Here is a 25343-nt window from a genome sequence, read left to right as displayed (position 1 = left end):
TTGAGGGCTCAATAATGATTTTACAACATTGTGGGAAATAAAGATTATTACCTGACTCATACTTTGCATACTGTAAGTTAAGCTAGGAGAACTCTGATTTAACAAGTAACAACTAAAGAATTGGGCAAACTTTTTGTGCTCGTGGGACAGATTCTTATCACAGAATGCATCACTGTCAAAGTACAGCTCAGTTTTTATTTGAATTAAGGTACAACACGTTTAAATTTCGTCTTTAATCTTTGAACATTTATTTGAGTACAGTCCTACCTTTTAGGTGAAATACATTTGCTATAATCAATTTATTGACTACTACGGATATCTGTAGTCATATCAGTTGCTTCCATGTCCGATTAGGCCGTTCCCCCCAATTCGATAGGGCTGTTTTGTCTTGATTTGACCACTTTCTAACATTCACTTATCATTTCACAAAATAGACCCATCTGGTCCTTTTTGAAAACAATATCAACATTTTCCAGGGAGTTCTTTGTGAGTGATCGATCACATGTGACCAAGCCAGATTTCTGAAGACTTACTTCGACATCACTTATGCAATGCAATTTTCGTGTTTATATTGCACTATATTGAGATTATTGGGCACAATACATACAATCTAACCGTACGGTAACTGTTACATTTCTATTACTGACGGACTGTAACAAATGAACAATATTTTACTCACACACACACACACATAAGAAATCAGTATTCCTGAAATTTTGGTAACAATGCTTCTTACGACAACTGTCATAATCATGACACGACAACTGTGATGAACATTAGGCTGATGACAAATGTCATTAAGTGTCTTAAACGTAACTCAGACATTTGAAACAATGTCAAATGTGCATCAAACTGGCATAATTTACTGAATGAAACAATGACATCTGTCATAAGCATTCATTCCTATTCATGATACTAGTCATGTCATAATCAGTGGTGGGTAGTAACACCTTACATTTACTTCGTTACATTTACTTGAGTAACTTTTTGAGAAAAATGCACTTCTTATAGTAGCTTTACAACACAATTCTGGGGGTGGGTGGTGGCGAAGGATTCAAATGTGGTTCGAAATACTGTATCAGCATGGTAATACGGTTGCAAAAAATTAATGGTTGACATTGTTATCTCGGTAAAGCATAAGATAAAATGGTTACTAACCTTTTAAGATTAAAGGATGGGTGATGTTTCAAGTGTTGTTCTGGTCTGAAATCGACATTTTTTGTGTCATCTTTTTGGCCTAACATGATCATATAATAGGTTATAGTACAGTATGAAACAACCGTTCGTATAGATGTTGTGCTCAGAAAAAAAAAGAAATTACAATTATTAAATAAAAACAAAACAAAACAAAACAGGATTTCAAAGCAGTTACTCACAATGCTACTCATTACTTGAGTAATCTTTTAAACAAGTACATTTTTACTTGCACTTGAGTAAATTTTTGGATGACTACTTTTACTTTTACTTGAGTAATATTATTTGGAAGTAAAGAAACTCTTACTTAAGTAAAATTTTTGGCAACTCTACCCACCTCTGGTCATCATTATGGCAGTCTTATGACATTGTCATGAGAAGAGTTCAAATAAAGTGCAACAGAACTTTGAGCCTCTTTATGTTTTTACTTTGGATTGTTAAAATGTTTATAGAACAGAATAATGCGCTGTATGTTTAAATCATCAGGCGCCACTGACAACAACATGTATATGTGAAAGACAGTTATTTCGTATATACAGTGGGGCAAATAAGTATTTAGTCAGTTACTTCGTATATACAGTGGGGCAAATAAGTATTTAGTCAACCACCAATTGTGCAAGTTCTCCTACTTGAAAAGATTAGAGAGGCCTGTAATTATCAACACGGGTAAACCTCAACCACGAGAGACAGAATGTGGAAAAAAAAAACAGAAAATCACATTGTTTGATTTTTAAATAATTCATTTCCAAATTAGAGTGGAAAATAAGTATTTGGTCACCTCCAAACAGGCAAGATTTATGGCTGTCAAAGAGGTCCAACTTCTTCTAACGAGATCTAACGAGGCTCCACTCGTTACCTGTATTAATGGCACCTGTTTTAACTCATTATTGGTATAAGAGACACCTGTCCACAACCTCAGTCAGTCACACTCCAAACTCCACTATGGCCAAGACCAAAGAGATGTCGAAGGACACCAGAGACAAAATTGTAGACCTGCACCAGGCTGGGAAGACGGAATATGCATTAGATAAAACGCTTCATGTAAAGAAATCAACCGTGGGAGCAATTATTAGAAAATGGAAGACATACAAGACCACTGATAATCTCCCTCAATCTGGGGCTCCATGCAAGATCTCACCCCGAGGCGTCAAAATGATAACAAGAACGGTGAGCAAAAATCCCAGAACCACACGGGGGGACCTAGTGAATGACCTACAGAGAGCTGGGACCACAGTAACAAAGGCTACTATCAGTAACACAATGCGCCGCCTGGCACTCAAATCCTGCACTTTCAGACGTGTCCCCCTGCTGAAGAAAGTACACGTCCAGGCCCGTCTGCGGTTCGCTAGAGAGCATTTGGATGATCCAGAAGAGGACTGGGAGAATGCGTTATGGTCAGATGAAACCAAAATAGGACTTTTTGGTGGAAACACAGGTTCTCGTGTTTGGAGGAGAAAGAATACTGAATTGCATCCGAAGAACACCATACCCACTGTGAAGCATGGGGGTGGAAACATCGTGCTTTGGGGCTGTTTTTCTTCAAAGGGACCAGGAGGACTGATCTGTGTAAAGGAAAGAATGAATGGGGCCATGTATTGAGAGATTTTGAGTGAAAATCTCCTTCCATCAGCAAGGGAATTGAAGATAAGACGTGGCTGGGTCTTTCAGCATGACAATGATCCCAAACACACAGCCAGGGCAACAAAGGAGTGGCTTTGTAAGAAGCATTACAAGGTCCTGGAGTGGCCAAGCCAGTCTCCAGATCTCAACCCCATAGAAAATCTGTGGAGGGAGTTGAAAGTCCGTGTTGCCCAATGACAGCCCCAAAACATCACTGCTCTAGAGGAGATCTGCATGGAGGAATGGGCCAAAATACCAGCAACAGTGTGTGAAAAGCTTGTGAAGAGTTACAGAAAACATTTGGCCTCCGTTATTGCCAACAAAGGGTACATAACAAAGTATTGAGATGAACTTTTGGTATTGACCAAATACTTATTTTCCACCATAATTTGCAAATAAATTCTTTAAAAATCAAACAATGTGATTTTCTGTTTTTTTTTCCCCACATTCTGTCTCTCATGGTTGAGGTTTACCCATGTTGACAATTACAGGCCTCTCTAATAATTTCAAGTGGGAGAACTTGCACAATTAGTGGTAGTGCTGATAAATTGCTGGGTCAATAACATGGTTGGTTAAATGATGGCAGAAATGGTGCAACAAGCCTTGTAACTGGCACAAATGTATTTTGTGGTCTTCCATAGGAAATACACAGACAACTATACGAACCAATTTGTCTTTAAAATGCTACTTTAGAGCACTAGACTGTCTTCTTTAAAAATCAGCGAAGGTTGTAGAATACATTACAGGATGAAATACAAAACATGAATAGAGCATGCTCACAAAAGTGTGAATTGACCTTTAACATTGTAAGCCACAGGAACCTTGTACTGTATATCATTTCAGAACTGCACCCAGTAAAGAAAACTTTCAGATAGAAAACTTTTATTAAAACAAGTTCATGGAAAAGATTAATCCGACAACGCTGCAAGAACCTCCATAAAGGCAGCGGAATGTCCATATTCATTAGGATGCGCATGTGACATAAATACAATACGTTCCCCTATCTTACTGCGGGGACGTCGCGGCGCTTATGCGACAGACAGCGAGGCTGCACAGCCCAGCAGCCTGGCCACAGTACTAATCCATCATCACCTCCACTGAATCACCGCGCTGCCAATAAAGCCGGGCGGCAATACATTAGGAGGCATGTGGCAGGCTTTAGCCATGGTGACATTGACAAGTCCCCTCGGGCTTCGGGAAAAGGCTGGCCGTGTGGTACACTTGCTTACACAGGCAATAATGTATGGAAATGCATCCGTGTGCAAGAGCAGCACGCTTAGATCTATTCATTGAGGAAGTGTACTTTGTGCCCTATCAGAAGAGGGTCAAAAAGTACATTTTTACAGGTCACTTTTTCTTTATTTTGATTTCATTCGAGATCTATCAAGAAAACGATGCATGTTTAGTAAATATTCCATTCCAGCTAGCAGCTGACTGGCTTGTCTTGCTTGGCAGGCGGATAAAACGCCGCCTGACAGAAGAAAATACTGCTCTGGGCCAAGAAATAAATTAGCATATGGCCACCTGAACTGCACAGACAGACATTTTTTTTCATACACTGCTTTTTTATAACAGGATAAAACAAATGAGAAATAGTAATGTTGCTTTTGATTTTTCCATGCATTTTCTGGAGAACTTTTGGGTCATTGGTAGGCATATACCATCAACCATAGAGGATCTTATGTCTTCAAAATAAATAAATAAATAAAAAGGGTGCTCGATTATCTCGATTGCCCCACAATTTAAAGTTTCAGAGTTCCAAGCTGTTGCCCACAAGAACACCGTGGAAGTATTTTTGGTGCCTTCAAAAGTCAGATAAATCTTACAATGTTGTAACTAGGGATGGGAGTTGATACGATTTTTACGATTCCGATTCCATTATCGATATTGCTTACCGATTCGATTCTTTATCGATTATCTTATGGATTGTAATTTCGGGAAAAAGAAGAACAAACGTTTTGATTGGCATCGAGTTTGTTTAATCAGAAGTCACAACCTTGCAAACTCACAACGAGGTCAAAAGAGGCCCAAAGCCTAAATGTTAACTGTGACAATAAATGGCAAATACACAAGAATGTGTAACATTTTACTGAAACATTTTTCTAATAGAAATAAAAAATATTGGTATATATTGGCATATAGGTCGTTGTTCTGCCTTTGGCAATATGTGTTAAAGTGTATTATTTACCATTATATTGAAATGCATGCCTTTTAGTTTTAATGGTGCTTTCATGCTCAAGTAGGGGCGTCCTTGCGCTTCCTCACGCGAAGAAGAACGCGCTCACGTGAAGAAGAGCGCGCTTACACGCGAAGAAGAAGAGTGTCTGGACAACAAGACACGTCACGTCACGACGCAATGCGTGTCTTTAGGAATCGTTAAAGGGATTGTTAAGGCTTTTTTAAAATTGTGCTGTCGAGGCCTTGATACTTGATACTTGAACCGGTTCGGAATTGGAATCGGATTTCGATTCCAATCCCTAGTTGTAACAACCATGAAATTAAAGCTCTACCTAGCAAATAAAGTTTGGAGTACTTTTCTACTAGCTAAGTCATTGGTGCCATCTAAGGCTAGGGCGTAGGTTTGGTCTCAACATTGGTAGGGATGATATTACCGTAATGCAGATAATGCAAACAATGATCCAAATAAGGGACGGCTAGCTTGACTTCGTTATTCCTTGGTGAGGCTTGCCTGACCACAGTAGTTTTGCAGGTTAGCAAGTTTAATGTTATGCTAACTCTGATGCAGGTCGGACTTTCAGTAGCAAAATTAGTGGTGGTTGCCCCACTTGCGCAACATTGACATCTCTTTGCATGACTTACAGGGGCTGCTGCTCTCTGAAAAAAAACAACTTCTAATATCCCCCCTCTCCGAAGGCGGAGGAAGCGGGATTTTGTCGACATAAATCTGTTGGGGCAGTGAGAGTATCTGTGTGTGTCTTTGTGGCAGGGTGGGGGGGCCTTCAACTCATCAGCCGACCAAACGTTCGTTTGAGGGGGAAAAAAATGGACTGCACATTCAGCAAGTGAAAAGGAATAGATGTAAATCTGAATATAATGAAAAAAATTCACCTAATAATGGTAGGGTCTAGTCTATCATTACAACATATGGGAAGACAATCTAAATGACCTATATAACTGACCTCCTTATACAATGTAAATGTAGGTTGCTTAAAAGTTGGTGTGGACAATTTGAGAATCTTGAAAAGTTGCTAGTGTTATGTCCCTACCGTACCCATTTAAAACCTACGGCCTTGATCTAAGGCCATTTATGAAAGAGCACAAAAACAGTGAATTAGTATTTTTTTCTTTTAACGAATCAAAGGTTGAATAACTCACATGATATAGGGGGGAGGGTGGTGGACCCCGTAACAGCAGAGCACTTTTTTGTATGTCTTCATACTTAGTTATATGAAGAACAAAAATACCAGAAGGGGGTGCTCAGATCATCAGAAGCCGATATCATGACTTTCATTATTATATTAAATAAAAGGGGTAAAAGTGATGTTTAAGTTCATTTATATTTGTTTTCATATCAATTTCACGTTGTATCATCTATGTTACATTTCAGATACTCTCTGTAAACGCATTATCTTAATATTTGTGGGCATCTGGATTGGATTCATAGTTTCCTATAAGGAATATTGCTTTGGTTTCCCTCAGTTTTGAAATACCATCACACAAAATTGCTGTTCTCTCAAAATTGCTTTTCCAAGCAAACAAACCAAAAAAATAAAATAAAAACAACAACAACAATGTCTGTAAATCGCTCAAATGTACTTTATCTGTTGTTTAATGTGGTTTCCCTCTTTTTTTGGTACAATTTTCATTTAACTCAAGTGCATCGCTCCTACAGTTTCATGTAATCCTTATTTTTGTTTATTTTCATACATCTGACTGCATATTTGTATAAACATTAGGAGTGGGAACCTCTTGGTACCTCACGATTCGATTTGCGATACAAAGCTCATGATAACAATGATCTGACGATATGGCGATACAACGATTATCGATACATTGGTCAGGAAATCATTCTAGGATATTCTAAAAACAAATAATAAACAGAAAAACAAGCTTCTGTTGTGAATTGGTAAGAGTTTATCATTAGTAGACGTCCAATCCATTTGAACTGGGAGGGTGGCAGCGAATGAACATTCGTTCATTCGCTGCCATCCCTCCCACTTCAAATGGATTGAACGTCTATTGCCGGTAGTGGCGGCCAATGCAACGCAATGAGGTAATTTTGGACCATTTAAGGTCATTTACCTGTTCATTTTCAGTTACTTCCTGTTGATTTTGGGGTCTTTTATGGGTCACTTCCTGTTTATTTTGAGTTACAGAACAGGAAATGATCTGGGAATCACCCATATGAACTCAACAGAAAATGACCTTTAAATGCCCTAAAATGAACAGCAAGTAACCTGTAAATGCCCTAAAAAACGGACAGAATGACTGAGAATGCTCTGGTTTCGAATGAACGAATGTCCCAACTCTAAATGGATTGGGCATTGAGCACCATCAATGCAGCCTTAGAGTTAACTGAGACACTATTATGGTGGGAGATTTTGTAGCAACTGTTTTTTTTATTTTATTTTTCTTTTGGACATTGACATCTTTTCAAAACAATATCTCGATTCTTGGCAGAAGCACATCGATAACTAGAGGCGTGCGAAATTTCTGATTCTAGAGATTATTCGCGTTTCGGCCACGGAAGATTCGAGAACGATTCACAAACATCCAAATTCCGATTATTGAATTATACCAGGTAAAGCAGAACTAAAACACAGTCGGCGTGGTCTTTGGGGCGGAATGAGGAACGGACCGAGAGAAAATATCATGTTCAACTCATGCCGCTAGATAAAAAAACAATCATAGCTGATTGCGGCCGACAGCCGCTACAAACAACGCCCAGTTGCAAGTTGCTACAAACGTACGGCCACATACGGCTACAGTAGATATCACATATATGTGGAACAGAGGTTGCGCTAGACTTTTTCGTTGTCTGTCATTTTGACTGACAGTGTCATAAAAATCCGGTCATAATCTATTTTTACCCGTCACTTACATTTTTAAAATGATAATAATGACATATTCAAAAGTATTTAGTTTTCATTCATTTCTAATTAATATTCTGTCCGAACAAGCTTAACAAGAGGCAAACAGACAGCGGAGTGCACCAATCAGCGACGGGCAGACGTGCCGTTAGCAAAGTGACGAGGGCAGGACGAGGGACTTGCGCGCGGAAGTAAACATACGAGGAGAATGGAGTTTATTTAACATGAATAGCGCGAGACAGACTGTTGTCAATGTCTCGTGTCGATGTGTTTTAGCTCTTTTAAAACAGAATTTACCACGGATTGGAACATATTCTCGGCTCTCCCGCCATCCGTGTTGTTGTAGAGACGACTTTCGGCGCGCAAGAGTGACGTTGCTCGTGAAGTACACGTCACGCAAATAAACAAATCTGATTTGTCGATTGATTTTGTTGCTACTTGAGAGGCTGTGTCCCAGACTTTTCTCTCAGTGTTTGAAAAATACAGGGAGAACAGTCTGGGCGTGCCAGGCAAACACTCAGTTGCCTTGACATTTTTCCGAGTAAGGCCAACGACGTCATGCATCAAGAGAGACAATAGCCAATTAATATGCTCACTCGCCACCCCGTGGTCTGGGGTGTGAATTGCAACCTGTCAAAATGACGGATGGACTTCAGCTTTTTCCGTCACCGTTTTAAAAAACCGGTCAACGACGGAAAATATTCGGTTAACGCGACCCCTGATGTGGAACTAGAAGCAAAATGACAAACAACGGCGGTGTTAGAACATAAATTAGAGAACTAGATGTGAAATGATAGACTCGGCCGGCGTTAGTAAACAGCCGCCATCTTAAAGTAGTAGACTTCTCTAGACGGGTCTGTTGTAGCGAACCTAATTAACTTTTTATGTAAAATACTCCTATATCAGAAAATAATTGACTTGAATATATCTTTAAATGATGAAACAGTTTTAAAACTTTGACATGTCAAAAGTAGACAGAGGGGAATGTATGGAATAACGGGAGCGATTTTATCAACTTTAACGGTTGATTCACAACATTAAATTAATTGAATGTAGTTTAAAGTTGCTGATACAGAACGGGGACTTGAGTATTTTATTTACTATTTTAAACTCTTAACTTGATACTGAACTAGTAGTTTGGTTTAGCTTGAGAGGATTTTTTTTTTTTTTACAATTTTGGAACTAATGTACAAAACATTAAAAGGGGAGGTGGGTAGCAATAATTGATTTTTAATCGAATTGGAGTGTCTGAATCGTAATTGTAATCAAATTGTTAGGTGCCCAAAGATTCCCACCTCTATCGATAACCTTTTGGGATACAAAGTATCACGATATATCACCATTTCGATATTTTGTCACACCCTAATAAACATGTTGTCCTACTAAAGAACTGTGGCACTTGGTGTAAAAGGTTTTGAGACATAACGGACATGAAATATGACATCAGTTTTCATCATGATGCTGTAAATTGGTTAAATTAATTGGTGCATGATTAAGAAAAAAGCTGACACGAGATTAGTGCTGATAGAATAAAAGTCTGGATTTATTTTGCTTTATTATCTCTACATTAAACACATGTTCCTGAATGCAGCAAGAGACACAATAAAGAGGATGCTAAGCATCTTGCCAGCATAGCAGAGGTGTGGCCGGTTGAGCGAGGACATACTGTATATACACACTATTGCCTATATAGAATGTTGCCTCTGGAAGGCTAAAGCAGGCTGAGGGATTGGTAAATGAACTCATGAATGTCTTTCACATGATCATATCGACAGACTGGAACACCGTACATTAATTACCCTGTCTTGCCTGAAGAACATGGCAATGTATTTCAACCCAAAGAGGCTTTTACAGCACAGTTCAATTCATTACTGACAATGAATATGGCGGTAAAAGTCGGGAGTCACCATGACGATAGCGTCTCTTTCGGACGTGACGTCAAGATTGTACAGAAACAATCATAAAATAGTTATGATTGTACCAAACAGTCCCGTGGATGGCTTAAGTGCTGCAAAGAAAATGACTGAACAGTGAACACATTATTATTATTTTTTTAACCAAGGATGGGCGATCGCTAAGTTTCTGGTTAATTCGAGCCACAGCCGCTGAAAAAACTGTACTCCAAAATCCCATCCCTAGTTAAAACACATGCAAGTAAAAAAAAAAAAAAAAAAAAAACCCTTAAAATCTGAAAATCTCCCAAAATAAAACTGAATTGCCAATTTTCTTGACTAAACCAATTCTTAACCTAAACCAGTTCCAGAAATAATAGTTTCAGTTCACAGTTTGACAGCATTGTACTAACTGCTACATTGATACTGACAATTGCATGATTAAAAGAAAAGATGTTGAATGAAATGTTGAATGAAATTGGTGAAACATTTTAAACACAGCAACCAGGGAAAAGTGCACAGGAAACACAAAAAAGCCACAAACAGCCACATTGATCAAACATTTTTTGCTCTTATTTTTTTTTCAAGCAGTGGTGCATTGAGATATGAGTGCGCTAACGTGAATAATTTCTAGATATGGGCTGTCATTTGTGTGAGTTCAACTGACTTCACAACAAATGGTGTAAAAGAAAGTCTTCAAAGACAGGCTTGGCACCATTATTCCCACTCCCAGTCGAAGTTTACTGTCAAACTCAACAAAAAAAGAACAGTACAGCAATAGTGATATTAGTCTTATTTATGGTCTGCAAAGAACAACTGATATTACTGCAACTGTATAACCTTGTCTTTATTACTGCCCCCAGGTGGCCAAGATGTGGAAATCAGAGGGAGCAGCTCCATACCCATCAAATTGAAGCGAACATATAAACATTTCTTTCTTCATTTGATTCAATTACACCTTAGATTTTTCTTTTAAATTAAGTAAAATTCCATATCATTAAAAAATAAATTACAGATCCTTTTTTTTTGGGTGAAACTTACTGATTTTGACTTATAATAGTTTTGTGACAACGTTCATAACTCGTACCTCAAGGCACCAACCGGTCATTGCAATCAATTCTCTTTAAAATTGAAATTCGGTGATGATACCAATACATACAAAAGGTCCAGAACTCCCCAAACATTACAAACACGCTTAAAACATAGGCAGCAAATTTGCCTTGAAAGCAGACACACACTTTTAAAATCAACAGGTTCTGAGGTACTTGTGAGACTCACAACTAAGCAGAAAACAGTATTTGGGCGGATAGCACGCACGCGACACAGTAACAGCAAAGATTGAACATTTTGCAAAGCGTTTTGGCTTGGATTGCTTTTCACCAAAGAGTTGAGGGACTAGCGGTGTGGTCGCACGCCTGAAGACATCACGCAAACCCATCCTCCGTAAGGGTTAAAAACATAGAAAAACAGCACCATTTGAGGTCCGTATAGAACGGTTTGCTGGTAGCACCGTCAACCAGTAAAAATCTCCAGACGCAACACAGACACAAAACACGAGCACGGGAGCGACTGCACTACGTAGCCAAGAGCAGATTACAAGATGGCCGGCTTCGGCCCCTCGACGCACAGCAGCATCCTCAACGAAGCAGCTCAAGAAACGCATCCTTTTTCCAAGAATGAGAACGTGAATCGAGGTGTTTTAGAAGATATATACATTGATATTTATATACTCTGTACATGTTGAGTAACCAGGTAAAGCGTTTTACTATAGATTTTCTTTTGACTATACACGCAGACTTTAAAGAGTCACTGACGAACAAACACCGGAGTAACAATGAGGTAGGGCGGTGAAAAACTGGATGAAGTAGAACCGGTTTGTGGATCGTATACAAAGTTACTGTTACCGTAATCAAAAATAGAGAGCAAACAATGCTTTCCTCCCAGCATTGTCTGTGAGGCCCAAACATTACCATCCTATGTACACCAAGCGGCCAAAACGCTAAGAGGCGTGCAGCCAAGACCTTAGAATTGTCTATATCTTTGCAGATTTTTTTGAAACACCAGTACGATTTTGTGTAGCAACTGGAAGTGGCACAGAAAAGGAAACAGAGAGCTGCTGAGGTTAAACTTCCTCGCCTATCCAGCAGTGCTTGATTGAGAGTCCAGTTAAAGCTGAATCTGGTTTCAAATACTAAACATCTCAGTATACAAATCAAAAAGCTAGGAAGGACACCATCCTCTGAAAAGGTGAAAGCTCATAAAGAATTGTTTTTACACAGACTGCTTTTGGCATCAAACAAGAAAGAAAGAAATGGTACGTGACGGCACTATGGAAATTCACGCAAAGTTGCTTCTGCACATCTTTTCATTCAAAAAGCGTAGTTCCTTAAAAAGAAGCATCAAATAGGGGTAGGGCCTTTACTTTACTTGCCCAATAGGATAATTGTCAGACTCGGGTTGTATATACCGAATTGGCCCGAATATAAGACGGTGTTTTTTACACGTTTTTTTTTTTTTTCCACTGAAATAAGATTGAAAAAGAGGGTGTTGTTTTATATTGGCGGTCAAGACATTATACCCATTCATGACGCTAGATGACGCCAGATATCATTGAAGCGATGTTCTGTCATGACAGATCTCAGCTACTAGATTAACCAGTTTGCATTATTTTATTGCAATGATTTTCCTTATTCAGATATGTTTCAAGACTACAGTTACAGTTAGACTTCACTTTGATGGTTAATGCTGTTATTGCAATTTTGTTGTTTTATCACAATGGATTGGTTTATTTACATTTCAAAAACCAGAAGCCATTCATTTACGAATGTGACTGAACTTTAGTTTACATATTTAAATGTTCAGATATTAAGATTTGAATGAGGCAAACACATGCTTTATCTCTCAAATATATTGATATAATCATTTGTTTCAGATGTAATGTAATTATTTTCTGTATAAAAATTAATTTGGTGTTCAAATTCTTTTTTCCAAACTTGAGTCTTGAAAAAGAGGGGGTCGTCTTATAATCAGGGCAGTCTTATATCCGGGCCAATACCGTACTGTTACAGTCATGCATTGAGGAAACTGCATTTGTTTGTTCAGTTGTGTTGTTCTCAAAACATTAAAATTATACCCTGGCCAATTATGCAGACGATTTGTACAAATGCATTTTGTACGGATATTAGTACAAGGATGAACAAAAGCTGAAATTTGAGCCATCTCACTGAAAACAGACTCTTCTCAGTGTCAAACTAAGATGTGATGCCGTCATATTTTTTGTTTACTATTTACATATAACATCTCACCTCAGAAAATGTCATTTAACTCATTCACTACCATAGGCGTATGAACAATGTTGTTCGTGATGTTCAACTTCTCGTAACTAAAGAACGAAAGCACAGAAACCTTTTTTTTTAATGATGAATGATTCTTTTTGTAAGTTCAGTGTTCACGTCAGCATATAACAATATTCTGTGATGCTTTTAAGAAGGTGATGTCCTGTGAAAAACGGCTGAGAGTGAATGAGTTAAAGGTTGCATTCTTAAACTGTATTTGAGGGTGCCTTTCTGAGTAAATCTACCTTAAGCATTGAGGGGGAAAAAAATCCCCAACGTTACTTCGCCAATGCGATCATCAAATATCTTAGGAAAGCTCATGAAAAGCACAATAAAGGCAAATCTTCAAATTTCAACAAGTGTCTTGTTTTGGTGGAATTGTTCACATTTCTCAGTCATAGTGGGCACAGAACAAAGCAATTCTGTTTCCGTGGTCTCACAAATGCAACATAATTTTGGGGATGGAACATGTTTGCGACACACAGAATAAGCTGAAAGACTGTTTTACTGCTGCTGTTTTGTTAGTAAATAAACCGTCCAAATCAACTCAGCAGTCAATTAACTTTTTTTTTTTTTTTTTATATGTGCAAACACTGACCATTGCCAGCATTTTGTTTTGTAATCAACACTTTGGCTCACATTGACTGTATTTGGAAAACTAAGACATGATCACATATGATCTCACATAACCAACATCCTATCACAAAGTCCAGTTTTAATAACGTGACAAATCTTTTGGGCAATAATTATCAAGCTATCTGTTCAGCATTGTCAAGAGTGTCGACAAAACACCTCGTCAATCACAATCAAAACTTTTTAAGGTGCATCAAGTCAATAAATTGATTGTTTGGCCTTAATTTTAAATCTAAACATAAAAACGAAAACTACTTAAAGAGGCATTCAAAGACTGACGAATTGACGTTAAAGTGCATTTGATGTGAATGATTTGTCACCTTGTCAACTTACAAGATTACATTAAGAGTGAGGCTTCTCATCCGATGAAACATAACGCCTCTCTAATAATACCTCCGGCTTTGCATCACTGATCACTTTGGCTCGGGAGATGTTTGTTCTTTTTAAGGGCTCTGCATTACGCTCTAACGCCAACAAGTCTTAAGGAAAACAACAAAGAATATATAAAAAGATAAACATACATAATAATTACATGGTTGTCCATTACATTTACAACTAAACTGCAAAATACCACCCCCTGCCCCAAGGAAAAAAAAAAAAAAAAAAAAAAAACACGTGACAAGATGTCTACAACGCAAAGGTAGCTTCACAAAAGGCCGAGCTGAACTTTAGAATAGAAGAAAAAAAATGGACAGAGAAAAACTAAATGGCAACAAATATACAAGTGTGAGGAGGAGCAAAGGCTTGACAGGCAGTCTGCAGCAGATTCACAGTTTTTCCTCTGTTGGGTCACACTTGAGATTTCGATCGCCAAGATTTCCTTTCAGCAGGCCAACAGCCGCTAAAACACTTTGGGACAAAACAACACGCAAAACACACACAAAAAAACGAACAAAGCACAAGCTTAAATGTCCTTAGGGTTGCCATACTTAGTTCCCCCCAATGACATGTCTTAAGAATAGGGTTATTGTGGGCTTCACAATAAATCACCAAAAACAGTCATGTCTCAGACAGCTTTACCCACACTATTTCTCCCACAAGACTACCTGAGCGACGGCCACCACAGTCGAGTACCTGCTCAGGCTAGACTCCACACGCACTCGTAACAGTACCTATAGCCAACTCTTACATTCTCAGAGCAAAGTGCAGGTGAAGTGCCAAGACTTCAGCTTCAACTACAATCACAGCTCACAACAAAAAAAAAAAAAGCCAAGGGCATGATGCGCCCTGGTGATTGCCAAAACCATTTAAGGCCTTTTCTGCTCCTCAGTTACTTCAACAGTCCTTACTGTATTTTGATTAAGAGTCAGCAACACAAAGGAAAATCACATTTCTTGTGCTCAGTTGCTTTAAGATAGCAATTGTAAAGTCAAACTAACCAGTACTCAACCATATGTCTATGTCTGCCTTTTCAGAAAATTGTACAAAGAAACCACAATCCATAAACATGTACATACTGCTACTAGGGATCCTTAGAATAAAACAGTTTTACCAAATAAAATCCATTAAAGATGGCTTTAGAAGGACCCCTGAAAGGAGTCTAAGCACTGAAAAGCATGGGAAAGTCCCTTCAAGTGGAAAACTGTACTTGGGGTTTGACTAAAACATTTGTGGGAAAAAAAATCCAAGTAATGCTTTTTTAAAAGTATTGTATCTTCCTACTTAGTACTAATACAGCTGTCCGCAAAATTGTTATTATTATTTTTTTTTTGTGAAAATACTTCCCACTGTAGTCTATGTATTCTATTCTATGTTCTATGTTACTTTCCTGACCACTCCCATCCTATTGTTTGTCCCTGAATAAAGAAGGTTGCTATAACAGCAGCAAGGGGAGCAGGTACCAACCTCCACAAAAGCTATTCTTTTTAGCCAAGCTAGGTGTACATAAACCTAGCTTCAAATCTAACATTTTCTTCGTCCTTTCGAGCCGGGACGCAACATACAGTATCTGGACGACGCCAGCCAGTGGGAACTATCACCGTCCACAATTTTTTCCCTTTTTCATTTGGAACAAACTGTTTGTTTGGATCGAAAGAACATAACACAAGGATTCTACTGTAGGGGGATGCTAGTTAATGTGTCTTTCTTCTACAGAAAATTTAAATAGGACAATTTGGCCATAAAGACTGTACAACAAATTGCCTTCATTTTAGGTGATCATCAACTCGAAAGGAACCGTAGAGCTCACAATTTGTCAAACGAGAGAAAACTAACTTGGAATACAGTTTTGATGTTCAGCTTTGTATTCCTCATTTGCTCTTTTGTTTTGGCCAAAAATTCGTGCACCATTAATTAATCCCCTTTATTTTGACTTTAGACATTTTGATGAAATCTGTCATTTAGTTTGAAGTACTTTTTTGTGCATCCTACTAAATATTGGGGAGCACAATGCGTTGTGACTAACCTAAAAGCTACGGCCAAAAAAAATCTCTTGCAGCAAGAGTCTGTCTGTTGCAGTCGACAATGTCTGCTACTGAATAAGACTTGATCAAACTAAATCGAGCACCAGTGTAGTACCAACTACAGATGCTCGCTTCTCCAATGGTTTTAATCACACAAAAAGCTGAAACAGTTCTAACAGTCGCTCGTTTCCCACCACACAGTGACTAATTTTTATCCAGGTAAGTCAACTTTTACTTTTTAAAAGCTTAAAGGACTCTCAGTGATGTTCTGACACAGAACAATAAATAAATTTCACAATCTCTAAATGCACACACACCAAGGCAAATCATTTCTTTGTACCGATCCCTTAAGGTTACGACACCCCATCCCAAAGAAAAAAATAAAAATAAAAAACTTCCACCTTGTTCCTATCTGGCTAGTGGGTAAAGCTGTCTGTAACATAATGGGAAAACTGGGCTGCGAGGAAGGTGCTGGTTTTAAAAAGGGGCCTTTTATATTTCACATCATAACCAATCCGATGAGTTGAAGGAATAGTAGTTCCGTTGAGACTGTGAATAAAAATCTCAACAGGGCCTAAATTGACCCCCCTCCATATTGTTTGACCACGGGATGGCTGGGGAGGCCGTGCAGAAGAACACTTGATTTCTACATGCCGTCATAGTTAAAGTTTTCCATCTTGACTGTTTGTCTGATGAGCAGCTTGGACTCCCGCCGCTCCTCATTCTTAATGGACTTGTTGATATCCATGATCTTCTCACAAATGTATTTGTTCACTTTGGACAATCTTTGTGTTATCTCTGCACTGTCAGCTGTTTCCTGGGACACACGGTCGTACAGACACTCTGTTGAAGAGACAAAATGTTGAGTATTTACAAAGAGCGTCAAATACTGTGTAATAGGTAAACCTTTTACCTCTGACAATTTTTAACTTGCTGGGTGAGAGTGGAGGTTTGGGAAGGGCGTCCTTTTTCTTTTTGGTAGCTACTCCAGTCACGCTACGGTTTTTGAGGGTTTCTGTACCCCAGATCATGACAGCCAAGTTCTTTGTGAACTTGGAGTCTCCCTGGGTGCGCTGCAACTGGTGCCACTTCTCCTCCTCCACCCAGATCCCACCACCAAGGTGTACCTGTATATTGGATGGATGAAAAGTAGATTGGTTGGCACGAGTGTCAAAGAATGAGACAGTAATGTATTTAATAATAATCTTTATATCATCTCATATTTTAGTAATAGGATTGTAGCAAAGTACAAATACTTCTGATTGAACTTCCCTAGATGGGTCATGTGTATGTATGTTACTTTGAGTAGCTATTTTTCTGAAAACGTTTCGCTTTTCACATTTCAACATCCTACCAGTATATTGTACTCCTAACTCTGTCAAAACAATCTCCTTAAATTTTCCAACCGCTGTTCATGATGATGTGAAGGAAAAAAAGAAAGTGAATAAAGAAGTAAAATCAGCCATTATTGAGATTTTGCTTGATTGAGCGTTTGTGAAATATTTTGGGAGGAAGAGCATGATCGACCACTGCTGCAAACCGTGAATATCTGTAGTTAAAAAATTTCAACACAAACCACCTTCACAAAGGATAGCCAAAAGTATTAGCCCTTAAAAATAGACGTGACATCACACATAGAAAAATGAAAAACAGTAGTATCTCACGCAAACAGAGTTAGCGTAATATCCTGATTATAAAGCGCACTTTTTTTCCCCCAAAATCAACTTGTAAAATCATGGTGCGCATTATAAACGGATACAGGGATGGAGACAAAAAAAAAAAATATATATATATATATATATATATATATACATACAGTATAAAGACAGATTTTTTTTTTAATTGACCCGGCCATGTTGTGTTAAAGAAACCTATTCGGTCGTGGCGAGCTAGGGAAGGAGTCGGAGGTGGAGTATCAAACAACAGAGATAATCCGCGTTGCTTTATTGACATTTAGGCTGCAACAAAATACGGTAGCAATGTCTGTCTCACATGCAACCCGCGGAATATACCTCCACCCGGGAACTATACAACGTGCCAACATAAGTTCCGCCGGTGAATTCTGTTACAACTCGTTACACGGTAATACTTCACTCTGATTGGTCGAATGATTTCGTCTGTGTTAAATTCTGCTTTTTTCACTCTTCATAAAGCAAAGAATTTAGCTTCTTGAACTCATTTGAGTCAACGTTTATTGCAGCTCCGCAACACGGACCGTAACAAACGTAACACAACACAGACTTTCTGTGTCCGTCAACTATATCTGTCTCTCAGCAAACTCAAATCCAAATAACAATAGTTCCTATTGTTACATTCTAGTCAACAGCAGGCTTTCCCCTACATATTAATAATCGTGGCGCTGTGCCACACCAAAATAAAAGCCGCCACACCTTTTTTTTTGTAAAATTCATTCTAATTATTAATTCGTTTTATTCAACATGACGTCTAAATGAATATAAGAAGCTCATTTTTACGCACTTTTTTGCCATAAGTCGTCTGAAATAGCACGACAAATACAAATTGTTCCTTTACACGCTTTATTTTGAAAAGCGTATCAGTTCTCCTACTGAAGGTTTGCGCCTGGAGTACGTCTGCACGGAGATTGAAATGGGGAGAAAAATCCACAGAAAGGCATTTGTAGTTAAATAATTTACCTCTGGCTTATACTGTAAAAACGACCTTTATATTGACATTGATGTAAGTTCTTTATGGCTTGTCTTTGACCAGAATCGTCCCCTAGTAGCAGAGCATTTGCTCGGCGCTGACGTCACTCATAATTTCAGATGAGGATTTCGAAGTACAGTATTTTGGAAACACAAAAGTTCCTGAATACGAGGGTCCATTAACAAAATGACCATTATTTTTGTGGTGATCTAGACCGTCACGTTTCTAAATATTCCATTAGCGTCTAAAGCTAATTAAATATTTCAGAACGTGAGGCACACACTCCCCGGTTCCGAAGGTATTAGCTCTCACGTTCTGAGTAGTATAAATAACCAAATGGTTATGGCAAGCGGTGTATTTTAATGTCTATACATAAAGTTTTCAAATGAGGCAAGATCACAGCTGGAGACGCAGATCAGGAAAGCGCACAGTTCAGTGTAGGAGAACTCTCAACTAAGCAAAATACCAAACAGAGAATCTAGCTGGGACCCAACATGGACAGAATTGGCAAAGTACAAGTCATGGCTGTACCACACAAATCAAGGTGAGTGTTAAGAATCCTGTACCTATTTTATTTTTTAATCATAAATTCATAATTGTATTATTTTACCTTAAATTCTGGTGTTGAAAAAGGTTGTCTATACACTATAGACATTATTATTATCGTCTATAACCTGGCATATTCCTTATCCAAAAAAATAACAAGACAGACGGCGTATTTACATTGAAAGTATTTTTCATCTCATTGAAACAAATCATTATATGAATTTGCACTAACAATCAGAAAAGTAACTCCAACAAAGACTTCAGTTTGAACTGAAGTCAGATTGACTAATGTAAATTAGACATATTTGATTTAAATCCAAATGGGTAAAACATTGAATGTGTTTCAGAATATGGACCAGGTCAGATGTCATGATGTGAAAAATGGCATCACAGACTGAAAAATGGGGAGTGCTGCTGACGGCAACTGTCGGCCATTGCGTTGACAGTGCCCATCTCAACAGTGAACTGTGAGAGAGATTTGTCTGCACTGAACAGAGTAAGACATTTAGTCAACTGTACAATGTAAGTTAGAGATGCTTGAGTGTCTTCATTTTTTAGATCTCATTTTTTCTTATTCCTGTGTAGGTGAAGACGGACTTGAGAAACAGGGGGACCATCTTGCCGCATGCCTCACTAAAAATTGACTATTTATTGCTGATTTCCCTTTTTATTTATTATTTAGTCCAGTAAAATCAAATGTTCGCAGGCAGGATGCAAACTTTGCAAAGGCTAAGCTTCTTAGAAAAAAAATAAATGTTGCGAAAAAAAATCTTATTTGTTATGATATGAAACAAATTTGCCACGGCACATGATGGGGTTGTCCGACTCCAACGCGGCCCACCACCACCACCACAGCTTCGAAAAATCCTAGGAGAAACACTGCAACAGCGATGCGCTCTTCTGATTTCCGACCTAAATCACCACTTTTATTTTACCGTATCAATCCATGGAGGAAACATTTATTCATCATGATGAAACGAGCAAGTTATACAGCAGCCTTTAAAAGAAAAGTCACATCTGTTTTGTTTTCTCCTGGATTCTGGTAAGTTGAAGAAGTTGTTAGATCATATTATTACCGCACATATTGTCAGTTACGGTAATGTTTTAAACTACCAATGTGCTATGCTTGTGCTGTGTTTCACAAGTCAGTAAAATGACATTTCTGCATCTGTACACGAGCTCTGTTTTCTTGTATTCTATTTATTGGTGCTAAAATTAGGGTGCGCGTTATACACGGGTACAATAATTTTCCCTAGATTTTACAAGTAAATTTGGGGTGCGCGTTATACACGGGTGCGCCTTATATATTCGGGATATTACGGTATTATATTCCACCTTCAGGCATTGAAAAATTAAACATAGGCAATAGGAGGGAAAAAAAGAAATGGCAAAGTAATCTACATAGTCTGTAATTAGTAGCTGCATTTAGGCCTGTCACGATAAAAAAATTTTAGTAGGCGATATATTGTCTCAGAAATTATTGCCGATACACGATATTTTGCCCATTTTTTTTTTTTTTCTTAACCTAGTCAACCACAAATATAGTGACAATACATCCTAATAAATCACCTATTCAAATGCAATAAATCATTATTCTTAAATAAAACACAAACTACACACAATGTATAATAAGTCATTTTAAAGCTAGTTAAGTGCAGAATATGAAATAGCTGAGAACCCAATGTCATTTTTGGTGTCTGCCAATTAGAGCCCATTAAAAGTGTTAATTTGATGCAAAATTACTGTCATCTTGTCCTGCAAAGTGTGCATGCAACAAATTTGAAGCCAAATTATTATCATTTATTATATCATATTGTCATTGCCAGTGAGATTTTTCATAATGGGTGTCATTTTAAATTTATTCTTAGTGTAGAAACTGAAGCATATGCGATTGCCTCCAGAAATGTGTACATTATGAGCTTTTATTTTGAAATGTTCACCGGAAGTACGTTTGCTAAGCCACTAACCGTAAGCATTACACTCAGTTAAAAAAAAAAAAAAAAAGTGTACATTGCTTTCGTCAAGCATGTGGTGTCAGTAAGATTTTTTTCTTTTGTTTGCATCGCTTGCAAATTCTGCATCTTTTATCCCAATTTGCGTTGTGGAGAAGACTGCCAATGTTTTATAGCAGGCTAAATAAAGTACATCGTCTTTTTTCCATTAGCCTCAATGTAACAATGTTTTACAATGTTTAATATAGAAGTGTTTCCTTATTTTGTATGTCTGAACTTGAATTCTATGGTGTGTTGATAGCCAATAAACATCTGTGAAAGCTACTGGGGTCTCATATGCAATCAACACGTATGTGTGCCGAGTGCACGCAGCACACGCACGCACAAATGTATGCACGCACACACGCAGCGATAAATCGCAGCCGGGAAAATTACCACCCTCATTCTTATTTACCGTGCAATAATTTGACTTATTGCATATCGCGACAGGCTTAGCTGATTTGGTATGGGAGGAAAACAAAATGGAGATGAAAAAGCCCCATCACCTTTTTACCTGCCCACGGAGTTAACAACAGTTTTGCTAGTCACAGTTTGCATCCCTCTGACAAACAACAGCAGTGACCGAAATGTGACACTAAATGAACTGTACCATGCAGTCAGTGAAAAACAAACAAGCACACATAGTTTTCACCCTCCAGACCAGAGATTTTAATCGTGCTGATCTCAAGACTTCTCAAAACAGCACCAGCTTTTTGATAGCCCAATAAAATGGTGATGACATTTTGGACTTAGTCTACACTACTGACACTGGAGTATACAAAGCGACCCCACATCAGACTCTAAGCGAACACTGCCTTCAAACCTAAACCCTAACCCAGAGTCAGGAATGAATCTGGCCTGACCACAGTGAGACACAACTTGTCCCACAGCAGCATGAACGCAAAATAGGACTTTACACACAATACAACCTCTGGTTTCAAAGACAGCAGAGAGACACAGAGCCCATGACAGGACATTAAGACCACCACGGATTATATACCAGTGCCACAACACTGCAAGAGTAACATCAAACACTTACTGAGGCCAGCTGTAGTCCCATGAGGTTTTAAGATGCCACCATCATACATGTGCTTAGGAAATCTACTAGGGGTGTAACTGTACACAAAAATCTCGGTTCGGTACGCACCTCGGTTTTGAGGTCACGGTTCGGTTCATTTTCGGTACAGTAAAAAAACAAAATGCAAAATATATACAGTGAAACCTTTGCTGACGAACGCTTAAGCTCATGAACTTTTCGCCTCAAGAACATTAAATTCGCGACCATATTGTCTCTGCTGACGAAGTAGTTTTCGGCGGACGAACCAAACCACGCGGTCGAACAGCGCCACGAGAAGCTGACGCACGCTCACGGCGTCCCAGTTCGTCCCCTCCCTTTCGTTGAGTGCGGACGTGGATTGTGTTTGATAGACATTTTGGACCATATTGAGTGTACTTTTGCTATTATGGGACCAAAAAAAGAGTTACCTACAGTCCTTATGGAAGGTGACTCTCCTTCCAAACAGTAACTCCCTCCCTCCCTCCTCCTCCCACTCCATTCCATCAAGCCATCAACTACCATCACAAAGGTAAATAAAACGACTTTATTATACAGTACAGTTTATTTCTTTAATTACAATACAATAGCACATTTATTATACATAAAATAAGTTATATTTTTGTGTAGTTTTAAGGCTTATTTAGCAGAAAATTATGTTTTATGGGGACCTGGGAACGGATTATTCTCATTTTAATGGTTTCTTATGGGAAATAAATGTTCGGAAGACGAACTTTTCGCCTTACACACACTTTCTGGGAACCAATTATGTTCGTGAGCTGAGGTATCACTGTATGTGCAAAGTTGTTAATTACACACTTTTGTGCTTTTAACAATGGGAACATTAGCCTATACAAAGCTAGAATTCTGCTCAAAAAGTAGCGGGTATTTAAAAGATAATCCAACAACAATTTGCCTTTCAGACCCCGCGTATTGGTCCGCTTTCTTTCTAAAAGAAAGAAGAAAAAAAGTCCTGTGCTAAAGAGAAAAGCAATCCCAATGACAAAGATTTTAACATGTATTCTATAAATGAAATGCCTAAATGAATCATCTTTTTTTCTTATGAAGGGTTTTCAAAAGCTTTATTGGGGGATTTTCTCAAGTTAAAGCGCCACACAGAAATTTAATTGTGTGTATTATTCTTATTATTTAATTACAGGTGTTTTAGCTCATTTAAATTTATTTTATTTAAATGGGCTATTATTTATTTTATTATGTGTTTATATTTTACAAATGTGATGTAGTATTCATGTATATTGTATATTTTATGTTGTATAACTTCAGTTCCTATGTGAATATTAGTTCTTACTTGTTTTGCTGTGGTAGGAAGGCTTTGTATTGAACACAGGGCCGTGTTGGTTATTATTATAGCAGAGAAGACAGCCGTGAATCAACAAAGACAAGTCAACTGTGCCCCGATCTACCACTCCAGAGATCTGATGGACTCAAAGTAGGTTACGATTGCATATTAGTTTGAAAATCGACCGGATCCACCGTATTATTACACGAGTGACTACCGGTATTGTGCCGAAAAATAGCCGCCCCGCGTGAAATGTCCCCCCTGACGGAAGCGCCCACACGTCACTCGTACGAACAGCTTTTTCTTACCAGTTGATGGACACGGAAACGACTTTCTTTTACTGTGAATATGTATTATTTTACTCTGCTTGAACTAATAAATATTGTATCGTGAATATGTATTATTTTACTCTGCTTGAACTAATGAATCTTGTACTGTGAATATGTATTATTTTTCTCTGCTTGAACTAATAAATGTCATATCTGTGTGATTGTCATCGGGATATGGTCGTGAAAACCTATAGGCTCATACATTTCTGTTCAAAGATGGTTATGTGGCCCAGTCCACGATTTGTTACCAAAATACATTACTAGTATTTTGTGTAATTTATTTATTTAAAACTGATTTTACAGTCGTAAATCCATTACTGTAATGCGTCCATGAAAACATTTGACGTTTTCACCTCAATAAAGCCTCATAAATAAGCGCTACCGTCAGGGGGGACATTTCACACAAGGGGGACATTTTTCGGCACAACACCGACCCGATCCTAGATAGTAGTATTGACGCAGGAGGGCTGCATCTGGCGTCAAATAATAAACTCTGCCGTTCTTTTTGCGTGCGTCGCGTTGAGCCGCTTCTGGGACGCATTTAACACGCGGCCGCACTGCGACTGGTGTGCATTGGCTGACTGACTCTAATGCCCGCGTTTCACTGCGTTCTCGCAGCGGCCACGTTGTTGCGCCGTTGACGTTTCTGGACTGTCCTGCCGTGTTGGTCCTCATTATAGTAGAAAAGACGGTCAAAATATAATCTACACAAAGAAACTGTAACCCGATCGACTCACAGCCTCGAAAAGTAAGGGTTATATTACGTCAGAAACTCGTTCGGTACGTCTCCATTCCGAACAGACTACCACGTACCGAAATGGTTCAATACTATTACATGTACCATTACACCCTTAAAATCTACTCTATCCTGCTGCAACGACCATTGGCCTGGGGCACTCAAACCACACACACATCATAAAGTACGTATATCAGAATGCTGTGCATAGATTTCTGTTCAGCATTCAACATCATAAAACCATAACTTATCTGTTGACTCTAGAAATTGGGGCTTCAGCACCTGCCATTGCAAATAGGTGAGGACTTCAGAGGCACCAAGCAGTACATGTCGGCAACAACACTTCAAGCAGCATCACACTGAGCACTTTGGTCCCCTAAGGCTGTGTACACAGTCCCCTGCTGACATACAATGCTGCTCGACAACCTACAACACCAATCACTCACTATAGGAAGGAGGTAAACATTCTGACCATGTGGAAAAACAACAACCCCCTGCTGAACGTCAGTCGGACTAAGGAGATAGTTATCGACTTTGGTGAGGACACACTCATGAATGGTACTCGGTTAGGGTTAGGCCGTAAACTTTTATTTAGG

The 25343-nt window shown here is 38.6% G+C and overlaps 2 protein-coding genes across 3 annotated transcripts in view; both read right to left on the bottom strand.

The window, feature by feature from the left end:
- Positions 1-25343, bottom strand: part of agbl4 (AGBL carboxypeptidase 4) — a 754546-nt gene that overhangs the window by 164773 nt on the left and 564430 nt on the right. The gene's annotated exons all lie outside the window — the stretch shown is intronic.
- bend5 (BEN domain containing 5) overlaps positions 9385-25343 on the bottom strand; it is a 29607-nt gene continuing 13648 nt past the window's right edge. Inside the window, exons 5-6 of the mRNA XM_057841340.1 lie at positions 17041-17254; positions 9385-16970 (exon numbers count right to left, since the gene is read on the bottom strand). Of these exons, the coding sequence (XP_057697323.1) occupies positions 16774-16970; positions 17041-17254 (411 nt within the window). The 3' untranslated portion in view covers positions 9385-16773. The remainder of the gene's footprint in view (positions 16971-17040; positions 17255-25343) is intronic.

This window comes from Corythoichthys intestinalis, chromosome 7 (assembly GCF_030265065.1).
Source record: "Corythoichthys intestinalis isolate RoL2023-P3 chromosome 7, ASM3026506v1, whole genome shotgun sequence".
NCBI lineage: Eukaryota > Metazoa > Chordata > Actinopteri > Syngnathiformes > Syngnathidae > Corythoichthys > Corythoichthys intestinalis.
Note: the sequence above shows the minus strand (reverse complement) of the source record. Positions and strands in the feature narration are given on the sequence as shown.